Source organism: Callorhinus ursinus, unplaced genomic scaffold, assembly GCF_003265705.2.
Source record: "Callorhinus ursinus isolate GAN/ISIS: 27379988/994484 unplaced genomic scaffold, GSC_fseal_2.0 scaffold12, whole genome shotgun sequence".
NCBI classification, from domain to species: domain Eukaryota; kingdom Metazoa; phylum Chordata; class Mammalia; order Carnivora; family Otariidae; genus Callorhinus; species Callorhinus ursinus.
Genome location: NW_027397074.1, coordinates 19646173 through 19663928, shown reverse-complemented (window position 1 = coordinate 19663928; position 17756 = coordinate 19646173). Strand labels below are relative to the sequence as shown.

The 17756-nt window shown below is 34.6% G+C and overlaps 1 protein-coding gene and 1 pseudogene across 11 annotated transcripts in view; one reads left to right on the top strand and one right to left on the bottom strand.

Moving 5' to 3' along the window:
* Positions 1-17756, bottom strand: part of AKAP9 (A-kinase anchoring protein 9) — a 197921-nt gene that overhangs the window by 18609 nt on the left and 161556 nt on the right. For 9 of the 11 annotated variants that reach the window (XM_073898794.1, XM_073898793.1, XM_025872853.2 and 6 more), the window contains 11 exons: positions 15452-15604; positions 14919-15098; positions 12891-13964; positions 11450-11590; positions 10489-10974; positions 10014-10077; positions 9800-9921; positions 9065-9256; positions 8612-8800; positions 3894-4038; positions 286-505 (listed from right to left, as the gene is read on the bottom strand). In XM_073898794.1, the coding sequence (XP_073754895.1) occupies positions 286-505; positions 3894-4038; positions 8612-8800; positions 9065-9256; positions 9800-9921; positions 10014-10077; positions 10489-10974; positions 11450-11590; positions 12891-13964; positions 14919-15098; positions 15452-15604 (2966 nt within the window). The remainder of the gene's footprint in view (positions 1-285; positions 506-3893; positions 4039-8611; positions 8801-9064; positions 9257-9799; positions 9922-10013; positions 10078-10488; positions 10975-11449; positions 11591-12890; positions 13965-14918; positions 15099-15451; positions 15605-17756) is intronic. The other 2 variants (XM_025872854.2, XM_073898797.1) reach the window with 2 other exon arrangements.
* LOC112824883 (ubiquitin-conjugating enzyme E2 C pseudogene) lies at positions 1015-1724 on the top strand (annotated as a pseudogene).

Below are 17756 nucleotides of genomic sequence, written 5' to 3'. Positions count from 1 at the left end.
TGGTGGTAAAACAGAAGTCAAAATTATATATCTTATACAACAATAAGTCTCCAATAGAACTGAACCCACAGCAGAGAATATGCCAATACCTAATCATGAATTTATCATTTGGAAAAATTTGGAGTTTTTCCTTTCCACTGTAGTTTTTCCTATAAATAACAAAGTTTCAGGTTATTTACACATTATGTATAATGTCATGTTGTTATAAGATCTGCACAATGTCTGTGACAAAATTACTTCACTTCCTTCACCCAAATAGGTTTATAATAAGGAAGCCTGACATACCTGAAGGTCTCTAATTCCTTTAGGTGCTTATGTTGTGCCTTGAGTGTTGTTTCTAGTTCCAATTTAGTTTGTGCAAGTTCACTCTTCAGTTCAGCAACCACCATTTTCTCAGAACTCAGTTGTTCCTGCAGTTCTGCTGCTCTGTCCTTCACACTGCTGAGCTCCACTTGCATCTCCAGCATCTGAGACTGCTTCTGCTGCATATTATACTCCAAGAGTTCTACATGGAAAATTATTAATACTTAAATTATGATCTTGCAACTCATATTTGGTTTATAAATATTTTATTGATGAGAACTGATTTTTAATTTAGGAGATTACTACAAAGCAAATGTGAAGAGATCACAGTCCCAAAGTTGGCAATTTACATAAATACTTATCATGAATACTTTCCTCATAGTGCTAATGGTCAAGATTTCAGAACTATAAATACATAAGGATGATAATATAGTTTAACAGAATATTTAATCAGTGTAAGACATGAAATAAAACTTCAGGTGTTCACAAATACTATATAGAAGTGTGTATTTGCTCAAGCAGAATTTCAAGAGCTCCTGCTAAAAAATGCCAAAGGTTTTTGACAGCCACACAAAGCACTTGCAGGTTTTGTTTAGCATTCCTTCGCAGATAGTCCCTAGGAACTTTACTGTCCTAGAAGCTTGGATCGTGGTTTGTTTTTTAAACACAAACCAGAGTTGCAGTCGTGCTCTCCGAGTTCCTGTCTCTCTCCCCGCACCGCCTGGGATGGCCTCCCAGAACCGCGACCCAGCTGCCGCCAGCGTCGCCGCCGCCCGCAAAGGAGCCGAGCCCAGCAGTGGCGCCGCCCGGGGCCCCGTGGGCAAGAGGCTACAGCAGGAGCTGATGACCCTCATGATGTCTGGTGACAAAGGCATCTCTGCCTTCCCTGAATCCGACAACCTTTTCAAATGGGTGGGGACCATCCATGGGGCAGCAGGCACAGTTTATGAAGACCTGAGGTATAAGCTCTCGCTGGAGTTCCCCAGTGGCTACCCTTACAACGCGCCCACGGTGAAGTTCCTCACACCCTGCTACCACCCCAACGTGGACACCCAGGGAAACATCTGCCTGGACATCCTGAAGGACAAGTGGTCTGCCCTGTATGATGTCAGGACCATCCTGCTGTCCATCCAGAGCCTGCCAGGAGAACCAAACATTGATAGTTCTTTGAACACGCATGCTGCCGAGCTCTGGAAAAACCCCACAGCCTTTAAGAAGTATCTGCAAGAAACCTACTCGAAGCAGGTCTCCAGCCAAGATCCCTGACTGTCCAGCCTCTCTCTTTGTGTTGTCTTTTTATTTTCTCCTTAGATAGTCTTTCTCTTCATTTCTGTCTAGGACTCTGTATCTTAAGCTGTGGTGTCATTTTTGTTTTGTTTCTGTTTTTTAAATTAAGTCTCTGGTTGAGCCCTTATGACAAATATATTAAATAAATACATTGGGTTTTTAAAAAAAAAAAAAAATAAACACAAACCAACCCCTGCTTATAGGTTTGTTACAATGAAAACAAATGAAAATATTTAAATCCCTAAGTATAATAAATGGAAAAAAAGTTATGAAATATGCATCAGGAGACTGCTTTTGCAAAAAATAGAAACTTGTATACATATGGCATTAATAAAGGTCTGCAGATAATAACAGTTGTTATTTTAGGATTCAGGAGATTCCAAGGGGGTAAATTTTACTCTATTCTTTGGTTTCTCCATTCTACCTTGAATGTATTTTCAACTTAAAAAATTTTATCGAAGTTCATCACTTTATATTACAATTCACTGATGTTAGGAGACAGGAATAACTTTGACTGTAGAAGACAATCATGTCAGTTTAAGCCTTTTTTTTTTTTTAAGATTCATTTATTTTAGAGAGAGCACAAGCATGAGGGGCAGAGGGAGAAGGAGAGAGAATCCCAAGCAGATTGTGCTGAGCGCGGACTCTCTCTCAGGATCCTGAGATCATGACCTGAGACAAAACCGAGTTGGATGCACAACCCACTGCACCACCCAGGCGTCCAAGTTAGTTTAAGCTTTGAAAACTATTTCTTAGAAGCAGCTAAGGATTGAAAAATATAAGTATGTATCTGCATATTTTCAATGGGGTTCTATTTAACTTAATAACAAAGTAAAATAATATTAATCAATTCTCTAAAAATAATCTTCAATTAATCTTACACCTAAATATAAGATATATTTGTGATCTAATTACACCTCTTTTCTCTGAGCTATTTTAAGACATTTAAATTTTTTAGTTGTTCAATGACAAATGTGAGACTATGGTGTAACTTTCAAAATTTGTAAAAGCATAGGTGTTTCTATCATTACATCAAACAAAACTGAAGACCAAAATGTCTTCACTAGATGTGATGAAAATTAGATTGTACTTGAATCCCTACTGATTTCCATCCGCAACTCAATTTATTATAACAGACATCCCTACCAAAAAGTGGGGAAAATACAAGAACGAGCATACCACAAAGGCAAAAATCCAACTAGCCAATAATATGACAAAGAACGAAACCACTTCAGTAATTAGAGAAACTACATTAAAATTACACAATTAAAACCACAATAACAATCTACTGCATATCCACCAGATTGGCAACAAAGGTCTGACAATGTCAACTATCGACAAGTAAGTGAAGCAACAGGACTCTCGTGCTCTGCTAGTAAGCATATGAATTGATAGGATCACTCTGGATTACAAAATAAATGTGAAATGATGTATTCTATGACAGCAATTCCACCCCTGGGGGTACATATACCCAGAAAACTCATGTATGTATGCAGCAGCAACATAGTATAACAATGTGCAGAATAGCACTGGTTGTAATAGCTAAAAAATAGAAATAACCCAAAATATTCAACCACAGAATGGATATATATAAATTGTGGGAATTCTACATAGTAACAAAAGCAAATGCACTGGAGATAAATGCAGTAACTTAAAAAAATAGTATAGAGAGGTAAAAGAAGCAAGATACAAATATATACAGAATAACAAAGTTCAAAAGCAGGTAAACTTCAAACTTACATGGTTTAGGAATACACAAATAGGTAGTAAAACTAAAGAATAATCAGGATAATGGTTACCTCTAGGTCACCCCAGTGTAGTGTGTTTGGGAAGGAGCTTCTGAGGTACTTGACATGTGTAAAGTTTCCATAAATACTCACTTAAAGATTTGTTATACTGTATATTTTTGCATTTTGCACTTTTCTCTATGTATATTATAGTTTACAATAAGAAAAGGATTACAAAAGAAATACTTTCATTGTAGATTTCTTTTTCTTTTAGGTGGTTATCCTCACAAAGAACTTCAAAACAAAAAAAGATAATGAACTTAATAGGCTTGTTTTAAACAACCTGATCAAAGCAATACTGTTCATTTTAAATTAAATTTATCTGTTTAAAAACCAACTGGACAATCCTTTAATTCCCAGAGTCATTAATGTAGATTATTTCCATTATATGAGAATGAGAAGAAAATGTGACTAAAAGAAAATGTGTTTTAAATGAATAATAATACAAAAAAGGGAAACAGAGTGAAATATTTCAACCTATCTGCTGCCACCATGTGAGCCTGATGTACAGCATACCTTGGCTTGGTTGATCATTCTCTTGTTCTCTTTGCAGAGCCATTTTCCTACCATTCATTTGAGCATGCAGTGCTTGAATTTCAGATAACAAACTCCTTCTATCTGCTTTCTGGAGGCATTCCATAGCTGCTTGATATTCAATACTCTATAATAATGCAAAGCAAAAAATCAAGTGAAGAGAGTTGTAAAGACAATAGTATTAACCAGGAAGTCTGAAAAAAAAAAAATGGAACATACATGCTGAAATTTTGGAAAGATGTTAATTTTCTCTTCCTGTTCATTAGGATTTACTTTTTAATTATTAATCTTCACATTTTCTTTGAAAATTTTCACACATACAACAAAACTTATTATAAGACTATAATAAACACTCATGTATGGAGCTTAAGAAATAGCAGCTATCAGCTCTATACAACTCCCTGAACACCTCCTCTGCACCGCCTGCTTGAGAAATACTCAACACTCAACTTCTAAGTTTGGTGTTTTCATGTGCTCTGTATATTATGTCATATACACACATGTACCCTAAGCAAATACAGTCCTGTTTTGCAATGTTTTAAAACTTTATATAAATGGCATCATACAGTGTATTCACCTTTGTGTAATTTGCCTTTTTCATTTAATGAATTTTTTTTTAAGATTTTAGTTATTTATTCATAAGAGACAGAGAGAGAGAGGGGCAGAGGGAGAAGCAGGTTCCCCGCTGAGCAGGGAGGCCGATGCGGGACTTGATCCCAGGACCCTGGGATCATGACCTGAGCCGAAGGCAGACGCCCAACCATCTGAGCCATCCAGGTGCCTTCATTTAATGAATTTAAGTGAATTTCATGTTGGTGAACCATCTGGGTTGACACATACAGCTCTATTTCACAATCATTTTCAATGTTATATAGTATTTCATAGTATGAAGTATACAGTACATTTTATTTGAGTATCTTTTCATATATTTATCGGATACTTTTTTTGTGCACCTATTTTTATCATTTGTTCATTTTTCCAGTGGTTGTTTTATTCTCATTGGATATTTGGTCAGTAGTTTCCTTTCCTTATGCTGTCTTTGTGTGGTTTAAGAATCAGCAATAATGAGGCCTGGGTGGCTCAGTTAAGTGTCTGACTCTTGATTTCAGTTCAGGTCATGATAGCAGGGTTGTGAGACTGAGCCACTTGTCAGGCTCCGAGCTCAGCATGGAGTCTGCTTGAGATTCTCTCCCTTCCCCTCCCTCTGCTCACACGTGCTTTCTAATAAATAAATCTTAAAAAAAAAAAATCGGCAATATTGGCCTTATAGAATGGGTTGGGAAGTGTTCCCTTCCCTTAATTTTAAAAGAGTTTGTGAAGGACTGGTATTAATTTTTTAAACATCTGGTAGAATTCACCAGTGAAGTCATCTGATAATAGGCTTTTTTTGTTTTATTTTCCCTTCGTTAAAGTAATGAGTCACAAATTATTTTTAATGGTATGCTACCTTTGCATTCCTGGATAAGTGTAAGGTGACTATGTCTCTAAAAAATATACAGGGATTTGGTTTAATATTTTGTTTAGGAATTCTGCATCTATGTTCATGAATAAAACAGGCCCATAAGTTTTCTTTCTTGTATTATCTTTGTCTGACTTGGTAACAGGGTTATATTAGCCTCTTAAAAAAAACCACAAGGCATTCCCCCAGTCATCCAACACTGGGAAGCATATGTTTAAGACTGGAATTAGTGATTCCTTGAATGTATGCTAGATGTCATCTATAAAACCATTTGAACTCAGTGTAATTCTTGTGGGTAAATTTTTTTTAAACTGTTTTTTATTTCATATTTTTACATAATTTCACCTACAGAAAAGCTCCAAAATTTGTGTAAGGAATCCCCATATTTCATTCACCCAAATTCTCTCAATGTTAACTACATTTGCTTTACCACTCTCCCTGTATCTAGCTCTGTGTGTATGTATCTACACACATATACATCATTATTTTTCTTTTCCAAAATGTGTGAAGATAAGTGGCAGACAAATGATCCTTTACCCCTAAAAACTGTAGTGTATATTTCCTAAAAACAACATTCCCTTACAAACCACAATACAATTATCAAACATAGAAATTAATCTACTACAATACTATTATTTTATGTACAAAACTTACTAGTTCCCATGTGCCCTTCAGCCAGTATTCTCTGATGATCACATCTTACATAACTATAGTACATTATCAAAACTAGATTTAGACACTGGTACGATTCTGTTTAAATCACAAGGCTTACTGAAATTTCATTAGTTTTTACACACATTCATTTTCCTGGTATATAGTACTATGAAATTTTATAACATGTATAGGTCTGAGTCACCACGACCATAATCAGGATACAGAACTGTTTCATCAACACAAAGAAACTCCTTTGTAGTCACATCCTTTCCCCAGCCATAACCCCTGATAACCACTGATCTGTTCACTATCACTATAATTTTGTCATTTCCAATGTTATATAACATATAAGAGGTTTAGGGTATCAATAGTCCATTCCTAATTTTTAATTGCTAAGCAGTATTTCATTGTATGGATGTACTTTAATTTGTTCATCCATTTACCTGTCAAAAGACATTGGGTTGTTTCCAGTTTTGGAGTATTACAAATAAAACTGCTATGAATATTCTTGTATAGATTTTTACGGAGACCTAAGTTTTCATTTCTGATAAATACCTATGAGAGTGTGACTACCAGGTCATATGGTAAGTGTATATTTAACTTCATAAGAAAATGCCAGTTCATTTTCCAGAGTGACTCTCCCATTTTAGATTCATATCAGCAATGTATGAGATGCAATTTCTCTGCATGCTCACCAGCACTTGGTATTTCCCTAATTTTTATTTTGGCCATTCTGATAGATACATAGTGGCCTCAGTTTGTTTTAGTTTAATATATGCTTGTGAGTAGATTTTAGTTATGCACAAAAGTGAGGTAGTGTACTTCATATCAGGAAGTACATGATGTCTAGTCTGTTCTATTACTGGTGATACTAATTCTGATCACTTGATTAAGGTGATATCTGTAAGGTTTTCCACTATATAGTTATTGCTTCAGTTATTACTATAATGCTTAATAAAGGGTGATCTAGCTTCATCATTTCTTCTATCTACTCTCTGGCATTCTATTTTAAGAAAGAATTTTTATGCATTTATTTATATTAGTATGAATTCATGAGTTCTTATTTTACTCTTTGGTTTACAATCTGTCATTACCATTATTTAGTATGATGTTCCAATTGTCCTAAATGTGGACGCTGGGAACACCTTCAAGTTGGCTTCTGTGATCTTTTGACATCTCCCCTTCATTCTCTGAGCAAGTCTTTGTCAGCAAAACAAGATATTCCAGGTTCATCTTGTATGTCCCTCTGCTCCAGCCCAGGAATCAACCATTTCTCTAAGGAGTCCTAGCTCCCTTTAATGGAAAATGTAGTTAAAAATGAAGATCTGGGCACTAAGTGTTGTTAGTTGTCTTTTAACTATCAATTTGATTTTTCTTTTCTTTTCTTTTCTTTTTTTTACTAGTTATAGGACTTTTCAGGTTTTCTATTTCTTCCTGAATGAATTTGGAGAAATGATGATTTTTCTAGAAATCTGTCCATTTCACCCAAGGTTTTGAATTTATATAAAATTATTCATAATATTCTATTATTTTATATCTCAGTTATCTTTAGTTATGATCCCATTTTCATTCTTAACTTTTATAAAAATGTGCTTTACCTTTTTCCTTAACCGATTCTCCAGAAAAGTTTCTATCTTATTATCCTTTCAAAGAAGAAACTCTTACAAGTTTTTATCTTCTCTATTGTACCAACATACCACATTTCATTAACTTTTTTATTACAGTTGAACTTCATTAATTGTGGATTGTGTATCTACATAACTGCCTATTCACTAAAATTTATCTATAACCCCAAATCAAAACTTGAGATGCTCTGACAGTCATTTGTAAACACGCCAAGAGGGGCAAAATATTTAAGCTGCCAGCTGAGTGTAGCAGCTGAAGTGGAACTAGGTGCCGTTCTGCTGTTTTCTTTCATCTCTTATACTACAAATGGTGTCCTTTTTGCCATCTATTCAGTGCTGTGTTTTTTTGCACTTTTATGCTCTTTATTGGTGACTCTGCTGTTTAGAATGGTCCCTAAGCACAAAGATGAAGAACTACCTAGTGTTACTCATCGCAAGAAGGCTGTATTTTATGCAGAGAACATATGTGATAAGCTTCGTTTAGGCATGAGTTACATAGTGCTCTTGGCCATGAGTTCAACGTTAATGAATCAGAAATACCTAGTAAATAAGGTATCTTTAAACAAACACACACAAAACAGAATTATGTATTGATTGGTTGACAAATGTCATGACCAGGGGTTCACAGGAACCTACCTGTGTATTTTCCCTAGTAGCAATGGCTCAGCATTCACAGCAACTTTACAGAATCTAACTATGGCAGACAACAAGAACTGACCATAGCTTACTTCTACTTTCTTTGGGCTTATTCTGCTGCTCTTTTGGATGAAAAGCTCCTTAATTTTCAGTCTTGCTTATTTTCTAACATAAGATAAAGCATTTAAGGTAATAATTTTTCTTCTAATATTCTTAGTGGCTCCTGTTAAAATTTTAACTTTCATACCTTCTCCAAAAGTAATCAATAACTCACTTGCTTATTACTATTAAAAAGCATTCTTTGTTCCAAAGTTTTATTTTGATACCTGTTCTTGTATTCTCTGTTCCAAACAGTTTAATAATCCAACTGCATCTCTAGTACCTAGAGCTGTCAGCTCAGTCTGAAATGCAGCTAGTAAAACACTGCGCTCCTTTAAGAAAACTTGCTGAAGAGCAAGCAGGAGTTCACCTCGCCAGTCTGGGGGGCTCTCATCAGACTGGGAACCATCATAAACCTAGCAGAGTATAAAAAAACAAAAGTTAGTTTTCAGATAAGCATGTTTTAAAAAATTTTAAAAATGGTATTTATCTACCAACCAAAATAAATAGTAGAACCCAAAAGTAAAGTATGGATTTGCTTTCAAGTGTGTGGCTTGTTGCATTTAAATGATACGTAGTAATTCATGTGTAATTACATCATAAAAGACAATTTAATCTGTAGAGTGCCTTACTATTAATAAAAATTATATAAAACTATTAAGATGCACAATATTGAGTACCTCGGCATCTCTTTGCACTTGCATTTTGGTAATTAAATCTTTAAGAGATGAGATTGTACTGAGATAAGCTCTTCTTTCTTCTAGCCAAGATTCTGACACTTGCTGAACAGAATGGTCCTCTCCATCACTATACGGAGACTCAGTGAGGGAAAGCACCTGCATGCCTTCATTATGGACAGCTCTCAGTAATCCCTAGAAATGAAAACCCAAAGGCCAGAATTCTGACAACTTCTTCAAAGACAGACATACAAAGAAACAAATTTTAAGTTAAGGTAGCTATATCTAGCTAGATTGACTTAGAAGAGCCACTGCAAGAAGAAAACACCAGGCTACCATTACTGGCTGCCTTCTTCTTATGGAGGGGTAAGCCAATCCAGAAAACAGTCTATGACTGTGTAGCTCTCACCCATAAGATCCTTCTATTTATCTGATGGGCTCTTTTTGGATTTAATAATTAGCCACGAATTTGGCCAAAAAAATAAGAGATAAATTCTAGTCCTTGAGATTGCTTTAATTTTAGCACTCAAAAATACCAGGAATAAAAACTATTTTTAAAAATCTTTAGACAAAAAATTATTAATAGAGGAATAACACTAAACAGATCCCCAAGATTCCTTCTTGCTATGTAAGATTCTAAAGAGAGAATCTTACTACGTAAGTTCTAATAAACTGCTGTGTTCAATAGAGAAACCACACTGGCTAAGTTTCACTAAAAGGTATTTTGTCTTTCAGTACCTTTATTTTCTTTGGAAATGAATCTGTTGAACCTTCTCCTTCATCTCCTCGGTCTTCTGATGCTGTGTCAAACCCCTGACTTTGTGTAAGATAAATTCCTTGACCCCAGTCTGATCCAGAATCTAAAATAAAGAAAACAACCACTGACTATTAAAAAGAAACGAATACTTTTTAAGTAAGTACTAAAAAAAGGTCAGAAATTTATATAACTTACCACTGGAACATATTTCTCTAGTTTGGTAAGCATCAGAATGTGTTAATTCAGGAACTGAGGATCCCTAATTAGAGAAAACATAAGAATACATAACATTTTTTGCCTTAATAAAAATAAAAATATGGCCCAATGAATAGTCTTGTTCTTTTATAATGCTGTCAAAAAACAAATGAGAAACTCAATTAAATCTGCCACACGTTTTACAATAAATGGAACTATCCATGGCTTAAAAGTGTTCAATTTTTTTCCTAATGGATATTACCATAAAAAGACATTCATGAGTTAAGGAATAATATGGTTGTGTTCCAAATCTGCAAAGGAACTTTGTGGAAAGTTATTATCTGACTACACAATGGAAAAACTTAAAACTGCAATTTTATCATAAGGAAGAGACTACTCAAATTTTTTTGTTAAAAACAAAGAATTTGGGGGAAAAAAACACGTTGAAAAAACACGTATTATGAAAACCAAGTACCTCTTTAGATCTCAGACACTGTATCACTGCCTTCAAGGTACCACATTCCTCCGTCAGTAACTGAACAGCAACATAATGCTCCCTCTTTAAGGTTTCAGTTTCTGAAATATGTCTGGATTCCATATCCAAAATTTCAGCAGCATGTAGTTCTTGCATCTGCTCAATTTTTTCAGTAAACTGACTGATTATTTCAGTGACTTCTTCTGAGGAACACTCACTCTGTAAATCAATTTGGATTCCTGCATTTCTAACAAAAACTTGTGGAGTCTGACTGCTGCTATTGACCTTGAGAGTCCCCTCCGTCTGGGATGCCAGACTTTTACCCACTTTACTGGGAAGTGGCTCTAATATGCACACTTTTCTGTTTTCCTGTACCTCAGTCTTATCTTCTTTTTCTAAGGAGGATAATTTCTCTTTTGCTTCCGTGAGCTGATTCCTAACTTGGCTTAAATCTTTCTGGAGAGATGCCATATTTGTTTCTTTTACCTAGAACATAATGAACAGAACAGTAGAACATTCAATTAAAATATTAAATATAGAATTTAGGGTAGAGAGAATATTCATGCTAATATGTTCATTTTCCTCAGAATAATAGGAAAAATATTTCAGAAACACTCATAGATTCCATATATATTTGTATATATGTATAGTCACAGATTACCATAGAAGTCAAATTATTTTATCAGCCTCTTTTGGTATTCATGGGATATAGAGTTCTCTTTAATATCTGTCTTTCCCCTCGTTCATTAACAGACTAGAGACTAAAAGCATCTTTCTATAAAAGATTCAAGGAAAACCAAGCAAGAACATGCTAGTAAAGAAATTTATATTAACTTTTCATCAAAGCCACAAAATTTTTTTTTCCAGCTTTTTGGTTTGTTTTTATAGAAGAGAATATACTTTGAAATGAAATTAAGGTATGTATAAATAAGTGAAATAGGAAGAAGGTTACTTATTTTACCAAAAGCTCTTCTTGAAGCTTTTCTGCTTTCTCTTTATAATTGGCAAGTTCTTCTTTGATAGCTGATGATTCAGCTCTAAGAGCCTCAAGTTGACAAAAAAATCCACTTTCTTCACTGGTATGAACAGGCTTAGAACTTGTCTGAATGGCAGTGGAAAACATTTAAAAACACATTATTTTCAAAAAATACAGCCAAGTTCAAATACATTCTAATGAAGCTTTTCCCAGAATGACTGCTTATCAGATAAAAAGGTGTAGAAATGATTCATGTTCTTTCAACAAATAGGAAAACTTTTTTAGGAACTATCATTTTATGTTCTTGAGATAGTAAAAAAAAAAAAAAAAAGATTTTCTGGGAATGAAAGATACATCATGTTAGTATATATCCTAAATATTTATAAATTAGTGAAAAGACTGTTACCATTCAGAACACTTTCATATTTATATCACTTTCCTCAAAAATGCTAAGTTTTACTAAGATATTTCTTACCAGTTTTATATACATAGAAAGTCATGTTAATATTTTACTATGACTACAGGAATTTATACTTCTGGGTAGCTAGGAGAAAAAAGCCTGTTAAACGGAAAGAATTACCATACTTTGTAAAACAAATTATATATTTATAGAATCTTGATAATGTTAGTTAATTGCCTAGTATTCAGGTTAAGACCACACATTTAGTACTCAAAATTATAAAGTGAAAATTTGAAAATTAAAGTCCTTCTATCTCTGCCCTATGCTGAGAAATAAATGCCATTTCAGATCTTTACATAAGTAGACTTACGAGGGTAAAATACAAATTATTTCTAAGAATGGAAAGAATCTGTTATCAGGTATAAAATCTGCAAAAGCTAATGACTTATCACTGATATGTTACTTCAGCAGAATACTAATATATTTTGATATTTTCTATTACTTAAAAGGAATGCTTAAATAACATGCATGTTAGAAGAGGAAAAAAACCCATACAAGTTCCAAAAGACATTTGCTAAACTTAACATCTCTAACTTCCTTCTGATTGCTCTACTTAATGAGTATGCTAGTGAAATAAGTAACATGATTCAGGGCGCCTCGGTGGCTCTTGTTGGTTAAGCGACTGCTTTCGGCTCAGGTCATGATCCTGGAGTCCCGGGATCGAGTCCCACATCGGGCTCCCGGCTCAGCGGGGAGCCTGCTTCTCCCTCTGACCCTCTCCCCTCTCATGCTGTTTCTCTCTCTCAAATAAAAATCTTAAAAAAAAAAATAACATGATTCAAAGACATTATTTTAGTGATAATGACTGTACAGAAAAGTAGTATTTTTATAAAAACCCTCTATGTATGAATTGCTAGATATAAAGAACACCATGTTTAATTCAGTAAATTAGTAATCAGCTTAAGGAACAAAGAAAAAGAGAATTCCTTATGGCATTTAAGTGAAAAAAATAAAAAACAACCTAACCTTGAGAACTTCAAAATCTCCTTCAGGGCTTTTCCTTTCTTTACCTCCCTGGTTTTTCTCCTCCTCCAGTAACTTCTGTAGTTCGAGTAGCTTCTTTTCTTTTTCCAAAGCATTTTTCTCCACAATTTCTACCTGCTCTTTTTCTAAAATCAAACTAGTCTGCATTTCAACCACCTGGCTTTCTAATTCTGATATTCTCAAGGTTAATGCTAATACATCTGGCTCCATCTCATTGTCTGTTACCGGATTTAAGTTCTGTACATTTGTTCTTTCAAGTTCTGATGAAACGGCTTGTTCATCTTGACAGAATTTTGCATATTCCTTAACTGCTTCAAGTTGGACTTGACTCACAAGAGCAGCAGCAACTTTTTCTTCAAGTATATTCTGTAGGTTTACAATCCTCCGTTTAAGCATTTCTGTTTCAGACTGGCCTTGCTCTTGCATGTCCTTTATTTGTTTGTAACACTGGGTGAGTTCCAAGTCCTTTGCACTCACTGTGCCCTCAAGCTGGAGCACCTTTGTTTCCAAACTGCTTATGGAACTTCGGCTGTTTTCTTCAAAAGATGTGGTGAGGTAAGTCTGATTTTCTACGGGTTTAAGGGCATTCTCAGTAAGGTGAACTTTCAGTTCAGGTTTGGTTTTGCTCAGGTCATCTCTGTCCATATTAACGCTTTTCTCTGGTACACTTTGGGTTTTTTCCATATTTTCACATTCTCTCTTTAAGCTGCATAATTCTTGTGTTAGCTGGTTCATTTTTAAATTGGTTTCTTCAAGGACATTTTTCGTAAAAGCCATTTCTTCGTTAGTGGTTTCTACTTGCTGTTCCAAAGCCAGTTTTTCAGCTATTACCATATCCAACTGATGTTTTAAACTATCTGCTTCTTCTGGGAAAGAGATAGCATCCACTGATGTCTTCTGTTCAATATTTGCCAATTCCTGTTGAAGTTTTTCAATCACTTCATTGAGCTGTTCAATTTCTTCTTCCCTATTTTTCTTCACACGTTCTTGATCACTCATCAAACATTCTATTTGGGTTTCAAGATCCCTTATCAGTTCATTTTTTTCTTCAATAACCTGTTAATGAAAACACATAACAGACATAATAAATATTTACATTTTGGGAATTTTATTTTTTATTTTAAGGGCAGGATCTCAAAAGTGTTGATCTCACACACACAAATAATATACTTCTCAGACATGTTAGATTAATTTTAATATAGCCCAATAGTCCCCATCATATCAAATAACAATCTTACTTCTAACTTTGTTCAGAAAGTTCTGGTGATGGGTATTAAAGAGGGCACGTACTGAATGGAGCACTGGGTGTTATACACAAACAATGAATCATGGAATACTACATCAAAAACTAATGATGTAATGTATGGTGATTAACATATTAAAATAAAAAAAAAGTTCTGTTAAATATAAAGTGATGTACACATTAGCAGCTGATTTCCCATAAGTAAAATAGTCAATATCAATACATTCTAATTGAAAAGGATGAAGTATTAAAATAAAAATGGTCCACAATGGTGGTGTTATCTTATTTAATTCATATCAAATAAAAGAATTTTTAATAGATTTGGTTAGAATGATATGGTGAAATCTGAATCACAAGAGATTCTCTGGAAAACATCAAAAATCTCTGACAATATTAGGAGGGAATAAAAAATACACATAGCTTGTTAAGCCAATGTATCTTTTTTTTTCTTAAGATTTTTAAAATTTATTTGAGAGGGAGAAAGAGAGAGTGCGCGCACAAGTACGCACAAGCACACAGAGCAGGGGGAGGGAGAAGCAGCAGGGCTTGATCCCAGGACACTGGGATCATGACCTGAGCTGAGGGCAGACATTTAAATGACTGAGACACCCAGGTGCCCCAAGCCAGTGTGTCTTAATAAATTAAAAATAATGGGTAAAAGAGAATTAAGGTTTATTCAGTTTTTATGCTCAAAGAGAAGCTGAAAAATAACCATTTGCCCTTTAAAATTCTAGCTTATTTCATGTAATAATTTTAAACTAGTGTACCTTATTATCTGTTGTAATTTCAAGTTGATGCTGAAGTTTTGTAATTTGCTCATTTAATCGGTCAATTTCTATTTCTTTTTCCTGCATTATTTGAGCAAATTTTCCAAACAATCCATGTTGGTCCTGAGTAGAGATAGCATCAGATTCCTTTATGGCAAATCCCAGTTTCTCCATTTCATCCTAGGGACAAAAATAACCATCCAGTTGGATAGATCATTACATGTAATTTTCTGAATATTCTTTCAATTAAGTGTTATAAAAGATAAAGTGCCCAAAATGTACAAATAAACAAAATCAGCTATCATACAGTAATTATAAGTCAATAATTCTTAAAATATTTTGATAAAAGTTCTCAAAAATTTTTCATTCATGATGAATTCAAATCTTTATGTTGGGTTAAAAATAAGTTCCATGCAAATCCATTTGCAGCTAATGTTCCTCTGTTAAGTATTATTCAGCAGCTAGACTCAGCAAATGCTTGATACTAAGACAAAAATTATGAATAATTTATAGGCAAAGTTTTTCTTAATTACCTTAAATAATTTGTTTTCTTGTTCAAGTTCTTGGAGGCGGGTAGTAGACTCCTTTTTCTGTATTTCTAATTGCATATGTAGTTGCTGAACTTCTTCATTCTTATTTTCCAGTTCCTCTCTAAACTGCTCTAACTGTTCTTCTAAGTTTGTAATCTTTAATACCAAAATTATCAAAAGGAAAGAGAAAAAAAAATACCTGTTTATACACGTTTGTCAAGAGAGAATGAAAAGTGCTAAATTAGCTGTATAAAACATATATACTTAAGACATATGAGCCACGAGAATAAAGGGGTTTCTCTAAGGCAGGTATAACCGTGTGGTTTCTAGGTATTTTCAAACTGATCATCCTTAAATCATTCTACTCAAAGCAAAGAGAAGACCTTCAGAGGAGGGATTCAAGGAGCCATTTCTTACCTAAAATATTCTCTGACAAAGCAGAAAAAAGTCATGTGAGGAAGGGAAAGAGTCTACATTTTAAATCTTATTTCATGTTAAATTTAGTTGCTATCAAAAGGTTCAAGAAAGCTGCAAAATTAAGTCAGTTGTTTGACCTACCAAGTAAGACTAGCTCAAATTAGTCTGTACTAATACTTAACCTAATGAAAGGTTTGGCTGCATGTACCTCATCTAAGTAGAAGAAAGGAGAGGTAGACACTAAGACCGTGAGATCCTTAGGCCTGAAATACATAAACTTAAAGAGCAAGTTATTAATACCATTTTAGGATAAAATTAGAGAGCACCTATGTGTAGGACAATAAAAATTTAGCTCTTTCCTGAGCACAGATTGCTGTTAATGATAAAGCAATTACTCTGTAACAGTTATATAGAGACTGAAATTAACACTGAGTTTCAAGAGCTAGTTATCATTATATTTTAAAAGTTGGGCTTGATTAAGGAATAGTCATTTAGCTCAATGCTTTGTAGCTATTTAATAAATATTTAGTGAATGGATTTCCAAATGTGTATTTATCTGATGATCAAAACTGTTGCATTAAAAGCAATCTAAAATGCAGGAGCAACATTATTCAGTAGCAGCTGGCTCAGAGGGCAGCCTATAAATCATTTATTACCTTAGAACTTGAAAGGAACCATATGCTGCTTACACCCAGACACGTAATCAGAATTGTATCTTAGCACTAGCAAGGCAAAGCCCCTTAACAGAAATAGTACTGATACTAGTAATAGTAGCCATCATTTATTTATAGACAATTTATTGCTAGGTACTGCATAAGGTGCTTTATATGTATTATTTTTTTAAAACTCTGTATGTAACAACCTTATGAGATCTTTACTTGGATTATCCCCATTTTGGAGATGAGGGAGTCACTGAGAACAAAATACCTTGTCCTGAGGTCACAAGGCTAGTATGTATGTGGTGAGGAGTTAAATCTTTGGAGCCTCACATTCTTTTTTTTTTTTTTTGGTAAAATTTTACTTATTTGAGAGTGAGCAAGCAAGTGGCGGGGAAGGGCAGAGGGAGAGGGAGAGAAAGAATCTCCAACAGTACCCCTGCTGAGTGAGGAGCCCGACAACATGGGGCTCAATCCTGTGACCCTGAGATTATGACCTGAGCCTAAATCAAGAGCCGGATGCTTAACCAACTGAGCCACCCAAGCACCCCTGGAGCCTCACATTCTTAACTATCATTTATCCTGCTTATAATAACTAATGACCAAAACTTATACTTAAATTATTTTCTGTACACTGGTATTAAACTTAGTAGACACACCTTAAATACACTTAGTACTTGTTCATATATAATTATCAGGTTGGTTTGCTTAAAACTGCGGTGATTTTATCTTCTTCAAAGTTATCTAGTACAGTAGTAGTTACACCTGTCCCTATCTTTCACAGCTACTTTTCATGAAAGGTATTACTTCAATACATACGTAGACATTTAGGTTCAAAATTGATGCTTTACCCCAAATGCTATTTGTTTTTTGGGGTACATCTTACTCCTCTTCACCCTCCCACCACAACCCACCTCCTCTCTGGCAACCACCAGTTTGTTCTGTGTATTTAAGAGTCTGTTTTTTCATTTATTTGTTTTTACTTTCTTGATACAGGAGTTTATGGTCAAATTCCCAATGTGACCTAAAGCGTTGCTATTCAAAGTGCTGTCCCTAGAGCAGCAGAACTGGCATCACCTGGGAACACGTTAGATGCACAGACTCCGAAGCCTCACACTGGACCTACTGAATTTGAATCTTCTTTTTAACAAGATCTCCAGGGGATTCATGTGCACATTAAAGTCTGAGAAGCACTGGCCCAAAGCACTAACATTTCTGTTATAAGAAGCTGAATT